We start from the raw sequence: 17,112 nt of genomic DNA, 5'->3' as shown, positions 1-17,112 counted from the left end.
GGACTAAAAACAAAACTGTGAATATTTATAGGGATTAAAAACTTAATTAACTCTATTTTATTTAACGTAAATATTTCAACAACATTTTGATCTTATCCATTCAATATTTACTTTAAATTTTTATTGAATTTCTAATATTTCAACTACACATAATACTTTTAACAAAGTTTACATATACGATCTTATTTTATGATTAAAAGACTCCAATTTGTTTATTTGATTTTAGGAAAGGAAGCTTCAATTAGTTATTGCTAATCTTTTAGAACTATATCATTCAATTAGTTTTTATGTTTGAGGAAAAAAAAGGTTTGATTAGTTTTTTTTCTTGATAAAAAAAAAAGTTCGATTAGTTATTATGTTATCTTTTAGCCGCATATTCTAGTGCAAATATTAAATATAAATAAATAAATTTTCATTAATCACATATTTACATATTTTGAGCATAAGCAGAAACCCCAAACCTTATTTTCATCTAACATTTTTCATTCTTCAAATTTGCCAAACACCAATTTTATTATTTCTCATACATATATTGTAACGAGTAGAGAGACAGAGAGAGAAAGAGAGATAGATAGAGATAGAAAGAGAGAGAGAGAGAGAGAGAGAGAGAGAGAGAGAGAGAGAGAGATGACCGTCGGAAGTAGGTTGTAGCCAGAGGTAGGCGCTCGCTGGAGGTAGGTTGTAGCCAGAGGTAGGCGTTTGCCGGAGAGAGGTGCTCGTCGAAGAGAGGTGGCCTTGAGGGAGAGAAACTATCGCACAACATAGTTTTATTTTAAGAGAGAGAAAGTTGAATTAGAATGAGAATGTCACGGGACTCACTTAAGTGATAATTTAATCTCAGCCATTCCTTTTAATCTGAAGGCTCATATTCATTCTCATAAAAACATGCTTCTGAGAATGATGAGAATGAATATGAGCCTTCAAATTAAAAGGAATGGCTGAGATTAAATTATCACTTAAGTGAGTCGTGTGACAATGTCATGTGTCATTCTCAATCCAAAACAATTATCTCTCCTCCATAATCAGAAATAACTCCCGCCCTAAATCTTCTCCTTCTTCTCACCCTGTCTCTTTGTATTCTACATCTTCTTCCCTTGTCTCTCTGCCTTCCACTGTTCTCATCTCACGCATGGGCCACGAAACAAACCCATGACCACATGTTTAAAGGGACCCAAAACTCTTAACACTTGGACTAATTCATTATTGATTTTATTACACTTTTTATTCTTGCATTGGACATTCATCTCATCATTTATATTTATTTTTATGATATTATTATAATTGTAAATTTAAATAAATTCAATATAATATATTGACACGTGTATTCGTGCACATAAATTTATAAAATTTATTTAATATCTAACCTGAGCAACGCCGGATCTCTAAACTAGTTAAGTTAAAAAAGTTAGCTACCAAATAATTAAGTTAGCTACCAATTAAGTTTAAAATAATGTAACAGCCTTAATACCACAAATTTATACATAAATTTTGGCACCACGACCTATTTTTTTTTTTGGATCTGTCGTTGTTGTTGATCAATGATCATGCTCTTTTTATGATTTTATAGCTTTTTGGTGTGAAGAAATGTAACATTTTCTCTATCCAAATTTGTTTTGCTTATGTATAGAATCTTGGGGAAAAAACAAGAGATTTAAATTCAAGCTTCGTATTTTTAAAGTAACAAATACTAAATTGATTTGACTTGAAAGAACATGAAAAAACATGTGACATTTAACCAAAGTTCAAGAGAGATTTGTGTAATTTTCCCTAAATATTAATTAGGTGGAGTGCTTAAATAATTATGAAACGAAATTCGATGGAGTTGAGAGATCTTGATCGGATTGTCAAAACAAAAAAGATTTAATTTTGATTATAATTCAAACTCTGTCTAATCTTTATCAAATAGTTGTAGACTTCTTGAATATGTAAATGCAGAGGGAGCAGGTCCAATATTTTCATGTGTCATAGCCATATCTTGCAATTTTATTTTTTTAAAAAAGAAGTGTCTTGCAACTTAAAACCACCGCAATAAAAAAATAAAAAAAAACATCAATAATTTGATTAAGTAAAAATTTATCTATATAATACTAACTGTTAATTATTGCATGCATGGAATCTTCCGTCTATTCATGCATTTTAACAAGCATGCATGGATTAGATGTCTGATTTGATATTTCTAATTAACATAGAGTAAATATATTGTGTATGTAATTTGCATTTAATGAAATGCATGCATGGAAAACATAGATTCAATGAGTGATAAAGTTGAAAATGACAAAAAGTGTACATAAATCTTGCACGAAATGTAGGTAACCAAAGAATCCAGCAGCATACTGCAGTCTGCGGTTGTTGAGAATCTAATTTTATAAAAAAAAAAAAAATCTCTTCTCATACATTTTTTTACTATATCGTTTCAATTTTATCGGATATTTTTAAAAGGAATTCTCATACAATTTTTGTAGTTACACATTTGGACTATTATATTATATGAAGTGTGATGTTTGTGTTTTCAATAGTAAATTGAATATAATTCAATATATCAAGATAAAACATGAATTGTCTGATCTTTATAAAATCGTGTATATATTGCTTTGACTACGTGAATTTCTCGATGTCGAGTATCCAAATTCGAAGAAAAGGGGCTTAATTAAGATAAAAGGAGACATGCAAAGCTTGTTAAATATTATTGGTTTGTCTCTCCTTTTTAATGTACTTTTCATTATCAATAGGTAAAAACTTTGATTAATCAATGAAATTCATAGCATGTGGTTCTTGAATTATTTTAACGCATTTTGTGTGTTAGTTATTTGTCGGCTCACTTATTGACATGGTGACCGGCTGCACCATGGGCTGATCAGGTGAAAAAAGATTCTTTGATTCCTCAATCATATTTATAATTTGCTTTTGCTTTGTTAAGTCGTTTTTTCTTTGTTTATTGCACTTTTTATAACAATGATATTTTAACACCTAAATTTTTAAAGCATTCGTTCAATATTTTATTTTCTCTTTATCTATATCTTCATATCACATTTATCTTGTTGTTCTCTCATCATTTTATCTCATAAGGAGTATCCACTTGGGGTGTCTACCAATTATTTATTTTCCATCCATTTATTTCTAAAACCACTCTTTGTGTTGAAATTACATTTATGAAAATAATTTAAGCTTCAAAGGATGTGAGGTTGGGTAGTTCAACTAATTTATTTTAAAAAATAATACCATAGACCAGTTAGATACGGATTTAGACACGGATAACACTTGTGACGGACAATTCCGTCTCTAATATCCCTCTCTAATGTTAATATTTCAAATTCCGTCTCAAATTATAATATTTCGTCTCTGGATCCGTCTCAACTAGTGACATTAAATTCCTTCTCTAAATTCCGTCTATATATAGAACTTTTCTAGTAGTGCTAAGCGAAAAGGAGTTTGAGGTTTCGGTTCGAACATGGACAAAGTAAATATCAGTGTAATAGACTAACTATTAACATTTGTCATTGTTTCAAAGGTAATAGCTAGCTTTGAGTCGATAAGCACTAGAATATGAAAGCGGCACAACTAATTGAAGAAATGATATTTGTATACATAATCATTTTTTAACAATTTTTATGACAATATTCTCTCTCCGACTCTTATTATTCTTATTCTCTATTCTCTATCATCCTTTCTCTCTTTATTTCTTTTATCCAATTAGAAAAGAGAAAAAAATATTATAAAAAAAGTTGTATAGAAATGACCATTCAAATATGATTCTCAAATAATTAAAGCTATGAATCTATGATCCATAATTGAGGTGAGGGTAAATTTAGATGATTTTTAAAATAAATAAAAAAAATATTTAGGGACTAAATATTTCGTCATACATATACATTTGAACAAGTTAAATCTTATAAGACATAGAAAAATATGGAAAATGCTAACAAATGTTCTAGAGATATTGTTTAAACAACTAAAAGTAACAACTTTTGTATATAAACACGTGTAATTACTACTTTTATATGTTAAAGAGCATAACCCTTTTTTTTTAACTACTACTACTACTTTTTTAGGGTTAAACGATTCATCGTTCTATAAGCTATTTATATTTTTATAATCACGGGGAAAATTTTCTTATTTTTTGCCTAAAATTTGATAGAAATTTTAGTCCTCCATATTCTGTATATTTTAATATTGTAAAAATTTGTAATACAAACTTTTTTTATAATGTTTTAAACTTGTTTGCAAAAAATCATTTAAAATTTTAGAAGTTTAACGATTATTAAATTAATTTGAACTTAGGAGAGATTAAAATTTCAAAAACAAATGTTGTAGTCATGCACACAAGACATTTTTAATTAGAACAAAAATTAAATTTGATAATGTTATAGAGATAAAAACTTATTTAACTGATAAAAAATAGAAAAACACTATAACTACACAAGTTAAAATGCCAAATGTAAAAAAATAAATAAAAGGGTCTTAGGATTTTTTTTTTAGGGAAAAAGGGTATTAGGATTTATGCTTTCTTAACGGTTTCAAAATTCATTTTTTTAATATAAAATTTGTTTTTAGTTATATTTTTAGCTTGTGTTCTAAAACACAAATTATCATGATAAAAAAAAAAAAATAGACGACATGTATTTCTAAAAGTGTACTTTCTAATAACACATGACAAATAATCATTTTCAGCTCTGATTATATTTCTAGCTTGTGTTCTAATACACAAATTATCATTATATAAAAAAAAAGACAAAGATGATAAAATAAAAATAACACATGGACAAATAATCATTTTCGGCAAAGGTTATTATGCATAAGTCATTTCCTTATGCACCCTGCATAAACACTTCACAACCATCATATTTGATTGCACTTTCACAATCTGATCGCACACACGCAGAAGCTCATCGTAGCTCCGACACCGACGTGATTCTCACCCTTGCTCGCCGCTCTGACGTGATTTATCCGGCCAGGTTCACGACGACATGATTTCACCGGCGAGGTTGCACGGATTTCTCCAGCGATTGCGACGTGATTTTGTTGTGTTTGTGTTTCTTCAAAACGAAGAGTTGTGGTTGCTGGGTTCGTACAATCGAGGCTTGAATCTGGACTTTGGGTTTGGTTTAGATGACCTTGGCACTAGCCGATGGTGGTCGCCTCCTCTACCCGAGGCTGATTTCTGGCGGTTCTGTTTTCAATTGCACCCTGATGGATCAAAGAAAACCATTAAGTATATCTAATGGTTTTGGAGTACAACTCACAGAAACCATTTCCACAGCAAAATGGTTTTGGAGTCCAACTCACATAAACCATTTCCATTGCAAAATGGTTTTGGCATAATTTTATACAAAACATACTATAATAAGGATATTTGTGACTATTGAACCAAATCAACACTTTGAAACCATTTCCAACTAACATATACAATTTTTAAACTATTTATTTGAGTGATTTTGGTGAATGGTGTTGATGATTCCGGTACGGTGATGATGGTTTCGGTGAATGGTGATGATGATGATGATTCCGGTAAGGTGATGATGATGGTGAATGACGGTGATGATGGTGAATGATGGTGTTGTTTCGTTTGGTTTCGCTTGGGGGTGTACAAAGCAATTATGTTAGGCTATCGGTTAATGAGCTGGGATCTATGCAGGGTGCATAAGGATTCCTTATGCATAATAACCGCACCCATCATATTCGGTTTTGATTGTACGTATAATGTGTAGTCATAATAATTTTTCAATATATTAAAGCATCACACGCATGATGTGGGTGTCTTGGTTCGATCCATGCCAAGATAATTTTGTTTGGTCTCCTTTTTATACCAAAAAAAAATTACGAAGTAGTTATTGATTGTACACTTTGTTTGTCCAATAATTTTTGACAAGACAAGATCATGAAATGCTTACATCTTCATGCCTACTCGTTATTTTAACCTACCACGCTTCAATTCTTCTCACATCGTAAAAGGAAACATTCTATCATTAAAAGCTATTTATTTTGTTTTTTTGTCAGATAACATAGTGGCTTGATTCACATATATTATGTATGGAGAAGCGGAGAATCCGATATTCAAACTTTAACATCTGCACATAATATCTTAGATAACTACCAATTGAGCTACACCTACGAGACAAAAGACTATTTTAACTACCAAATATACGATGAGAATGACGGATGTATCCTCATATCTACGGAGATGGTAAATATCAAATTGACACTTTGTTTTCCAAGAAGAGGCCCATCAAATCAAATTAGACAAAAAGATTAGACAGCAGCAACTCATCAAACACAAAAAAAAAAATCGAAGTCTCACCGAACTAAAACTAGCCGGAAATCGCGGCAAGTGTTCCTCCTCCGTCCGTCCGTCCGTCCGCCAACACATACAGTGACAAACTCTGCCCTTAAGGTTTTCCAGTTCTTTCCAGCACGATCTGCCACCGCGCTAATCACCTCCGTATCAAGCAACGCCGTAGATAACTGCGTCGCAGCAGATCAGAGCTTCGCTTCTGCACCGACATTGACAATATAGGTAGGATACTAAATTTAGTTCTTGGAAATTCTTTCCTATTTACTACTGTTTTCTTTAGATCATTCCACATTTTTCTTGTGTCATGCAAGTGCTAAGTGGTTGTCTTTTCAATTATTCTATCACCGCATTTAGTTTGGTTATGCGGCCATAAAATTTGATTTTTTAATAAATTGAATTGATTTTTGTAAAATTGATTTTGGTTAAAATTGAGTTGAATCTCAAGTAATTTATACTTAAACACAGTAAAAGTGAGCTGATACTCAAAAGCTACCAATTCTAGCTTAATTAAAATTTAGAATTAACTTTGGAGGTAAAATTAATTTTATACCTTCGTAATGTAGGATAAAAAATACACTTTGTAGTTCACGCAGATATTCATAGATAATTATTACTCTCTCCGTCTCATATTAAGTGTCACATTTGGGTTGTGCATGGTTCTTGATGAAATTATTAGTTGAGTTGATTAAAATGGTAAAATTAGTATCATTTACTAAAATACCTTTAATAATTGTAGTTAGTAGATTAATTAAGTTAAGTGAAATTCAATGAACAAGGGCTTATTAGTGGGACAAAAATGTTGGGTGATCCAAAATGACAGTTATTTTGAGACAGCGGAAAAAATACAAAAGTGACAATTATTTTGAGACTGAGGAAGTATTTTACTATTTGATGAATTTTACTTCTTATCATATACCATTTTTGGTTAAGTTGTTTTGACACTGAATTTAGCCTTGCACATGTAAGCATACAATTGCAGCTCAAGAAGTGATAATTGATATATCTGTAGCTCAAATAATGTCTATTGTATAATTTATCAAGTAATTATGTGAATTTTTGTTTATGTTGCTTCTGTGTCCTTTATGTTCAGATACATAACATCTACGCCATCATTATTTACAATCGAATGTTTTGCTTTTGATTTCTTTTCCAGACTTGCTTCTGTTTTATCTTCCCTTGCGCTTCTGTTTTATCTTAATGAAATGTTTGTAATCATGTTTTTGCATATATTCTGTTCCATTATTCATTTTATGTTTATGGTATTTTTAGTGTGAAGATTGTTTTTTAATATCATATTTGATTGGCTTTTGCTACAGCGATGATGGAAGCAGACTAAGAAAGTATCTTTTACAAAATCAAGAAGATGAGATTTTCCTCGGTTCCGCCTGGTTTTGCATCCCTAACATCTTTTTATCTGAAAAGGGACGACAATGTTAAGTCGGACCCAATCACCACATCGACTAAACCTGAGATGGATGACAATACTTCGTATAAACAGATTTGTACACAACGGCCATGGATAATATCCGACGAGAGCAAGTGCAAACCTGAGGAATCTCACACAGAGCATCCTCCTATGACTAAATTGGTAATTTGCAATATTTTTGTTAATGGTTATATCCCAGAATACTGAGTCTGAAATGAGATGCATTAGCAAAAGTACGGTAATATGAACAAATTTTAATGATCTTGTCCATTTGAAAAATCAGTGTTGCTTTTGTTTTAGTAATGATTTTCATTGATGACCGAGACACCTTAACAATTGATATGTCCTCAGGTGGTGGGAAACTAAAAACTATTGAAATAGAATCTTTCTGCTTTTATTTTATCTTCTTTTTCAAGTTTTACTTTGTTATGAAGACCTGACTTACATACATATAGTGTGGTATAATCTGCATATGTGATTGTGTGATGTGTCTGGTAATCTGGCATAGGGTTGCAAACTACTCAGATATTTTTTCAAGAATTTGGTTTGAATAATGCAATATCTAATTACTGCTACCGATAGAATACACACTTAGATATTACTCCCTCCGTCCCAAATTATAAGTCGTTTTGGTCATTTCACGTGTATTATGAAATGTAATTAATTTTGTATGGGAAAAGATACTATGACTTGTTTTACAAAATTGTCTTTAATAAATGGTATGGGAAAGATAAATTAAAGAATTGAAATAAGAGAAAGTAATAAAATAGTTAAGGGTATAATAGGAAAAGTATTATTTAAGTTTCATTGGTATTGTAAAACGGCTTATAATTTGGGACGATTTTTTTCCCAAAGCGACTTATAATTTGGGACGAAGGGAGTACTACAATTATGATTTACGCTTTAGATAGCCCGTAGCAACTTTTGTGTGTTTTTTGTGTGAACGATCTCATGATTGTTAGACTATATGTCCAGTTACGTTTGACGGCATTTAAGTTAGTTTTATAATCAATCTGTTAGTCTAAGAGCGTTGTCAGGTGACAGCTCAGAATCATGTCTCTTTAAGCAGAGTCGGTAATCTGTAAGAACTTATAAGTTAGATAGGAACAGTTAAAGATAACTGAATTCAGGCTACACTATAAATGTAAGAAACCTGTTCCGTGTTAAATAAAATTAAGAATCCTAATTCAAAGAGTACTAATTCTTTCTCTGCTATCAACCGCTTTGCTTTAAACGCTTGATGACTGGTTTGTTTTGAGTATGAAGGCAAAATAACTATGGATTTAAACTTCTTTTTTTCCAGAAACCCCCTACAAAGTCTTCTCTTCCAAAAGGGACCAAATATGGATGTCCAAAATGCAGTAATTGTTTTAAGGTAGACATGTCTCTCACCTTAACTTTCCATATTACTATAGAGATGACCACTTTTGGTTGTTTATTTATATAAATCTTGAACCAGGTAACAGCAAGATGGCATCCTGAGGATGCAAGAAGAGAAGTTCTAGAAGAAGCTCCTATTTTCCGTCCAACAGAAGAGGTACTTACCACTTAAGCGTGATAGCATGCATTCACTCTTGTGTTTTCATGTGTATCTCTTGATTTATGTCATCAAATGTGGATTCATATGTCGAGTTTATAGAATACAATTGAATACATTGTCAAGGCACTCAAAGGAACTTCAATAATGTGGATTTGTATGGTTGTATACATGATGCAGGAATTCAAAGACACGCTTAACTATATCGCGAGCATACGTTCCGAAGCAGAACCTTATGGAATTTGCCGTATTGTCCCTCCTGCTAGCTGGAAACCGCCATGTAGTCTTGAAAAAAAGAATGTATGGGAAAACTCTGAATTTGTTGCTCAAATTCAGCGAATTGATGGGCACCAAGTTCAGTATGCACCAGAAGTTGTGACTAGCTCTCATGATACTACAGAAACCAAGAGAAGAAAAGTGATGAAAGTAGCCATGGACTCTCATCTTGGTAATAAAAGTACTTGCACCCCTAATAATGGGAAGGTTAAAGACTGTGACAAGGAGCCTGAACCTGGTCCTAAATTTAGTCTCAAAACTTTTAAGAAATTGGCAGATGAATTCAAGATCCAGTACTTCAACCATAAGGATAAGAACAAGATTATGGGTTCTGGTAAAAATTCAGCCAGACATCAACAGCAATGGGAGCCATCTGTTGAGAATATTGAGGATGAATACGGACGAATTGCTCAAAATCCAACTGAAGAAATTGAGGTATATTGATGAAATATAAGTGAAACATGTGATGCCTTCTATAGTTTTAGTCCTTGATAAGTTGTGAAAATATTATGTAATTCTGCCTCATTGTTCTAGGTTCTCTGCGGTGACACTTTGGAGGCTGGAGATTTTAGCAGTGGATTTCCAATTCCAGCGATTTCTGATTCTCTGAATGCATGCACTTATCCTGAATATTTGAAATCTGGATGGAACTTAAATAATATGCTTTCACTCCCAGGTTCCCTTCTTTCCTTTGAAAGCCCTGAAGCTGCACAGAAATTTTCCCCTAGGGTACATGTGGGAATGTGCTTTTCACCGCTCAAATGGGTAATGTCATTGATTTATTGCAGTATACTTGCATGTTCATCACATCTTTGTTTCTTTCCTAATGAATCTCCTGTTTACTATTCTTTATAATCATTTGACAAAACAGAAAGTTGAAGAGCGCCAATTAGACTCATTATGTTACATGCATTTGGGTGAACCCAAAGTATGGTATGGTGTCCCAGGAAGATGTTCTGTTGACTTTGAAACAATTTGGAAGAAGTATCTCGTTGGAGCGCGAGATATGTATGCAGGACAGCCAGATATGCATGATAATCTGGTAAGAATGTGATTGCTTTTTGCATTGAAGAATTGTTTTAACATTGAAAAGTGACAGTGGTGTATGCTAAACACCCATTTGTTTCTTTATATTAAAGATAAATTAAGCCTTTCAATGTGAATCTGTGCATGCTAATATCATATCATTGATTAGATGGATTCTGACTCTATTGGACTATTCATATACTAGTTCTACCCTTTCTGTCATTATGTCCCAACTATTACTATTTCCGGAACGTGTTTCTCAATCATCCATGTTTTAATGCCATAATTTTTCCATGAATTTGGATTTTAGAAGTTTCATCGTCATACACACTGCTTTTTGTTTTATATTTTTCTTGTTACCTTTTGTAAGTAGTTGATTCCCAAATTTGAAGGAATGATAATCATATGTTTTTTTGTTTCATCAACTGAAACTCAATTGGGCAATGAGCACTCGAAAAAGGAAGCATAGGTTTATCTAAGAGGAATTTTATTTGTGGGTTCTGAAGCATATTTAGCTCGGCCTTATTTATAGTTTTAAACGTTAGATGTAATGGCATCGTGTTAAGGTTTTTTTTAACCCCTCATGCATATGTAAACCGAACCTTCTGCTCATTGTTTGACCCTAGTAAAACCTTGCACAATGCCATGTTTATTTACAAGACCCACTTCAGTAAAAAGCTTAAACTCCTTTACTTCAGCTTCCAATATTCTTTGGTTGTATTTATTCTTTTGGTTCTGTTAATGTAACGTTTAATGTTATAGCCATCAATGTCCAACAGAGAACAGAAATAGAAAATATTTTTCAATGCACTCAATTCTATGTGTGGGTAACTCCCAATGACATGAAATATAAGGTCTACAGTTCTTTTAGTACACAAGGGAAACATTACTATCTGATAAATTGATTCTTAGTTTGAATATTTGGTACAGGTTATGCAGTTATCCTGCTCAGTATTGAAGGGAGAGGGTATACCAGTGTATCGGTGTATTCAGTATCCTCGTGAGTTTGTTCTTGTCTTTCCTGGAACATATCATTCAGGATTTGATTGTGGTTTCAACTGTTCTGAAGCAGCAAGTTTTGCTCCTCTTGAGTGGTTGCTTCATGGACAGAATGTTGTAGACTTATATAGTGAACAGAAGAGAAAAACTTTAATTTCATACGACAAACTGTTACTGGGAGCAGCTAGGGAAGCTGTGAGGACCCGATGGGAAACCGATATATGTATGAAGAGCACGCCTGACAACATAACATGTAAAGATGCCTATCAAAGAAATGGGATCTTGTCAAAAGCTTTTAATGTACGTACTTCAGTCCTAAATCCTAGATTCGATGACATCATTTATTAGTCAGTCACAAATCATGTTAGTTTTTCACAAATATTCAACCATTCATCTTGAGGAATGAAAATGAAGAAATAGTGGCACAAATCTTTAGTTTTTTAATACGCAAGAAGCAAAATGTAATTGGATCTGGCTTTACATTTTGCTTCTCTCATGTTGAATACCCTATGCAAACTAATTATGTTTGTTTCCTGTGTAGTCTCGTATCAGGAGTGAAAGTTTGAAGAGGAAATTTATTTCCACTTCTTTGAAGTCACAAAAGATGGATGAAAACTTCACTGCCAGTTGTAAAAGGGAATGTAGCGTATGTCTGCGTGATTTATTCCTGTCTGCTGTTGGTTGTCCGTGCTCAGATGACAAGTTTGTGTGTCTTGATCATGCAAAACAGCTTTGTTCTTGTCCTTGGACAGGCAGAATTCTCCTTTACCGTTATGAAATCAGTGAATTGGAGGTTCTTCATCAAGCTTTGGATGGAAAACTAAGTGCAGTCTATAAATGGGCCAAAGAAGATCTTGGTTTAACTGTGCGCTCAGTTGCCTCCCAGAAATCAAAACTAACCCCAGAAAAAGTAAATGATTCAGAAGACTCGGTAAAAGAACCTATATTGCAGTCAGCGCGGGATGCATACAACAAGTGGAAACAGCGTAAATCACAGGCAACACCAAATTCTTTGGTGGAGAAACAGAGCGAAATGGCCTTCCAAGCCAAGCGGACCCCTGGTAGTATTCACAGTAGTCGGTACGCCATTCACCCAAAAAAGAACACAACTTTACTTCATTCAGCAATATCAAATGATGTCAAAGCTAAAGAGAAAATGGTGGGGACCAAATCTGCTGCAACAAGCATTGGTAAAGGAAGTAATTCTGCCGGGATCAAACCTGATAGCAAGGCAATTGAGGATAAGCTCACAATTTCAAAGAAAGTAGGAGACCCAAAAGTTTCTGAAGTTTCTTCATCAACTCCAGGCTCGCGTTTCTTGTCTTTACTACAAGAGAACATTTGGATTGATGTTTCGTCTAGTTCTTCAGAATCCGATGAGGACTAGAAATCTAATCCAGAAAGAAAGCTTTTACTTCTTATAATGTCCTCTTGGTTTATTGCTAATAATTTATTTTATTATAATGTTATTAAATTATGCTAATTAGTATATCTTTTTTCGATGGTGAGACCTTGTACTCACTGTTCTTAACAAAACATGACGCCTAATATGCATGTTAGAAACAATTTATTTTGGGAGGCCTGCTTCACAGCTTTCGCCTTATACCAGCTCTGCTTCTGTGAGCCAATTCTATTCCAGGTCCATTGTTGTTTCTTCCCCGTTAGACTGTGGCAATAGTTGAATAACTTTAGATTGCTGAAAGTGAAAACTTATTAGAATGTGCTCTCTTTTTCCTTGTAATGAGTTATACTTTCTTTGATCTTTAAATAATGTATGAGAAGCTGGAGCAAGTCATTAGGGTCTATGTACGTGTTTTCATGTTTTATTTTTCTCAAGAGAAAAATATATTCGTTGTTTTTTTCGTATTAGTGAAGTTACACTTTGTTGGCAACTATAGATCAAACTTGGTTTTATTTTTCTCAAGAAAATAATCTATTTGTTATTCTGTTCATATTATAACATAATAACAATAATAAAAAACTTACTCCATCTCATATATAAACAAAGATTTATTTTTCTAATCTATTGAATAATTAATGTATCTGCTTTATAATATAAATAAAATACATCAATTATTTAATGAATCTAAATAAAAATATCTTTGCTTACAAATGAGACACCGGATGGAGCATAAATAGTAAAGGCCAAAGCTGAATTATTGATATGTACCGAAGCTTTCTTCTTCTTTGAAGAGGCCATTGAAGTTCATATTTCATGCACTTCAAACTAATTTCTTTACGTGCTGAATCGTTAGCAACTAAACATTCATTTTCTAGATCGCATTATTTTCATTAGATTTGATTCTCGTACAACACGTGTTTTTGTAACCTTGTATTAAGATATGTTAAAAAGAATTGAAAAGTATTTCAATTCAGACCAATATACAAGGATAAATTAATAATATACAAATCTTCAGTTACAACAATATCTTACTTCCTGAAAGTACATCAATAATAGACACACGGATAACCAGTACAACAAAGCCAGGCATAGCATAAAATAATTTGCATCCTTTTGGACCAAAAATAAGATGAAAAAAATCCTATTGACGGTAAAACAAGCTCGGAATAGGCGGATTCAAATGCTAATAGCATGAACTGGAAAGAATGATTCAATAAACGAATGGTAAAACAAGCTCTAAGATTGACCCGAAATAATTACAACCCAGCAGAAACCAAGCCATGCAACGTGACAATCCCAATCACAACATTGTCATCATCTATCACAGGCAAAAACTGAACTGGTGATGGAGGTGCTTCCATCTTCTTCATGGCATCCACTGCCATAGCATCTGGACCAATAGTTCTCGGATTCCTGACATCCCAAAAACAAAGGTTCAACATCAATATATTATTACATCCATATGTTTGCATCCATAGACCTTTCGTGGACCAAGCATCACATGCACATTATTTATTTCGCTAAAATTTAGTTTGAATAGACATGATTTATATTCAAATCAATGATAGTATCACTCTTTAAATATGATAGCATTTTATCTAACATTAACCAAACACTTATATTTTTATTAATAGAATCATGTTATAACCAGTGTAGTCAATCTCGGATTGCAAAAACAGAGGTTGGTCCAAACTTCACTACGCTATAGCGCAGCAATTGACAACACTTTGTACGAAATGGTTTAATGCAAAATGAAAGTTGTTCAAATTCTGCTATGCTATATAACCCCACTATAGCAGCTATTTGAGAACACTGGTTTTAACAGAGGCAAAATCATACAGTTCCAATGTCCGCAAACAGAACACATATCTAGTATAAATTCTAATTAACTCCCTATATTAGAGTGCGCAGAAACTACAGACTACACTATTGAGTTTGAACAATTATGACAGGAAAATGATGATTAAGGTTTTATAGTCGATATGCTTCTGCAGATTTGTGTTGTTACCTGTTGCACATTTTACCCACAGTAAGCTTGAAAATGGCTTCACCACTAGCTTTGAGTGTACGACGCAGATCACCATCGGTAAATGTTCCAATCAGACGACGATTGTCATCTATAACAAGCAAACATCCACATCCTTTACTTGTCAGCTCCACAAGCTGATCCATAATCAAATCTGATTCTCTGCAAATCGGAAGCTCCTCGTCCTTCTTCATCACATCTCTTACCTGCACACATACACAGTCACGGCCAAATTACATCTCGTTCACAAATTATTTTCACTGAAAACCTAATTGATTCAAATAATTCACTGATAGAAAAGTACTAAATCCTGATCCACAACCACAATTTTAGAGATCTATAACTACATTGTGATCGCAAATTCGCAATACCAAATGTTCTAAATTCTTTTCATTAAAACCTAATTAACCTGATTAATTAACTAATATAAAAGGTTCTAAATCGCAATCCAGAACAATAATAATTACCAGATCTCAAACAAACATCGCAATTCGCCATAATTTATACGAAATGCAGAGTCTGTTATTTCAATTTGATCACAGAACAAAAAAACTCATACGAAAGAGAAATGCAGACCTTGAAGATAAGGCTCTTGCCGATTTTACCGGCAGGATGATTAGCAGCATACTCATCCTTGGTAAGATTCCGTGCAGCCATAAGCGCAATAGCAACAGTATCACCAAAAACCATTTGAATCGCCGTAGAAGTAACCGGCGCAAGGTTAAAAGGACATAACTCTCTCTCCAACGGCAAATGCACGGTCATATCACACACCGCCGAGAGCGCGTTCCCTTCAACAGACGTAACAGCGATTAAACGTGCGCCTTTCGCTCTAGCACATGGAACAAGCCGCAGAAGCTCCTCCGTGGCGCCGGATTTGCTGAGAAGAACGAGTACATCGCTATCGGAGAGAATTCCGATGTCTCCGTGAAGAGCGTCGACGGGGGAGAGGAAGGAGGAGCGGATACCGAGGGAGACGAGTGTTTGTGAGATTTTGTGAGCGACGAAGCCGGATTTGCCGACGCCGGTGAAGAAGACGGTGCCGGTAGTGTTGAGGAGAGCGCGGGTGAATGATAGGGTTTGGGAATGGTCGATTCGGTCGAAGAAGAAGTTGAGATGGTTTTGTTGGGATTTGAAGAGATCAGTGAGGGTGGTTTCGTCAATTAGATCGTTAAGGCTTTGTTTGGGAGAAACACCATTTGGCAAATGTGGGAGAGAACCCATTTTAGAGATTTTAGAGAAGAAGAAAGAATGGAAGATACTTTGTTTTGTTTGAAGAATATGGTTGCATTGCATTAATGGGTGAAGTTGGAGTTTCGTTACTTTACGCGGTAAAGATGGAACCTGGTGTCGGTGGCAGGGAATTGCATTCGCAAGGACAACTAGTTGTACATCTAATCCGTTTAATCTCAAAGATCGTTTGTGGGATATTTTGTAGAGAAATGATATTTCTATTTGATACAACTTTTTTGACAACTTTATCTTTTTTTATTCTCTCTCTTTCTTTTTTTCTTTCCATTGATTTTGACCAATGAAAAAAGAAAAAAAAGAAATTGTCACATAAGTTGTTACATATGATTGTTCAAATATCAATACTCTATTTTTTATCATGTTATATGGACCATTTGATTTTAGATAAAACAATGATACTCGACACTAATCATCGTTTTTATGTCCTCTTCACATTGTCGTCTATCCGTAGTTTCATTTGGATGAACAAGACTCATTCTTCTATAGCCAATCGATGGACAGTAATACTCTACGCTGATTATCATTCTCGTGTTTCTGTAATTGAGACAACCATTAATTTTATCCTTTAAATCACACATTGTAACATTAACATGAACCCTCAGCAGATTGGGTTTTTTCATTTTTTTTTTGTTTGAAATAAGGTTCTTCATGTTTTAGTGAAGTGTTATTAAGTTAGGGTTCATTTCTACTAGATAAGTATTCTAAATAAACATTCATGGTTATGTGATATGGACCGCAAATGAATCAAATTCACAAATTTATAAAAGTTTTTGTGCAATTTGAACCACAAAAATTATCGATGCATTGTAAACAAAGTAAAATCATGTATTTGTTGTTGCACATGTGAAGATTGGAGGCTAATATGCTACTGACGATGAAA

General features: G+C 33.5%; 2 protein-coding genes across 2 annotated transcripts; one reads left to right on the top strand and one right to left on the bottom strand.

Moving 5' to 3' along the window:
• Nucleotides 1–6,206: 6,206 nt before the first annotated feature.
• Nucleotides 6,207–13,358, top strand: LOC25499272 (putative lysine-specific demethylase JMJ16). Its single transcript, XM_013594454.3, has 9 exons — nt 6,207–6,511; nt 7,606–7,877; nt 9,019–9,090; nt 9,175–9,252; nt 9,433–9,963; nt 10,063–10,293; nt 10,400–10,570; nt 11,485–11,853; nt 12,095–13,358. Exons 2-9 carry the CDS (start codon nt 7,653–7,655, stop codon nt 12,938–12,940), a joined length of 2,523 nt encoding a protein of 840 aa, XP_013449908.1. The 5' UTR covers nt 6,207–6,511; nt 7,606–7,652; the 3' UTR covers nt 12,941–13,358.
• Nucleotides 13,359–13,896: 538 nt separating this feature from the next.
• Nucleotides 13,897–16,394, bottom strand: LOC25499271 (probable arabinose 5-phosphate isomerase). Its single transcript, XM_013594453.3, has 3 exons — nt 15,558–16,394; nt 14,964–15,187; nt 13,897–14,368 (listed from the first exon to the last, which is right to left on the bottom strand). Exons 1-3 carry the CDS (start codon nt 16,275–16,277, stop codon nt 14,212–14,214), a joined length of 1,101 nt encoding a protein of 366 aa, XP_013449907.2. The 5' UTR covers nt 16,278–16,394; the 3' UTR covers nt 13,897–14,211.
• Between the last annotated feature and the right edge of the window lie 718 nt (nt 16,395–17,112).

The sequence above is a fragment of the Medicago truncatula genome, chromosome 7 (assembly GCF_003473485.1).
Source record: "Medicago truncatula cultivar Jemalong A17 chromosome 7, MtrunA17r5.0-ANR, whole genome shotgun sequence".
In the NCBI taxonomy this organism is placed as follows: domain Eukaryota; kingdom Viridiplantae; phylum Streptophyta; class Magnoliopsida; order Fabales; family Fabaceae; genus Medicago; species Medicago truncatula.
This window is presented reverse-complemented; position numbering and strand designations above follow the sequence as displayed.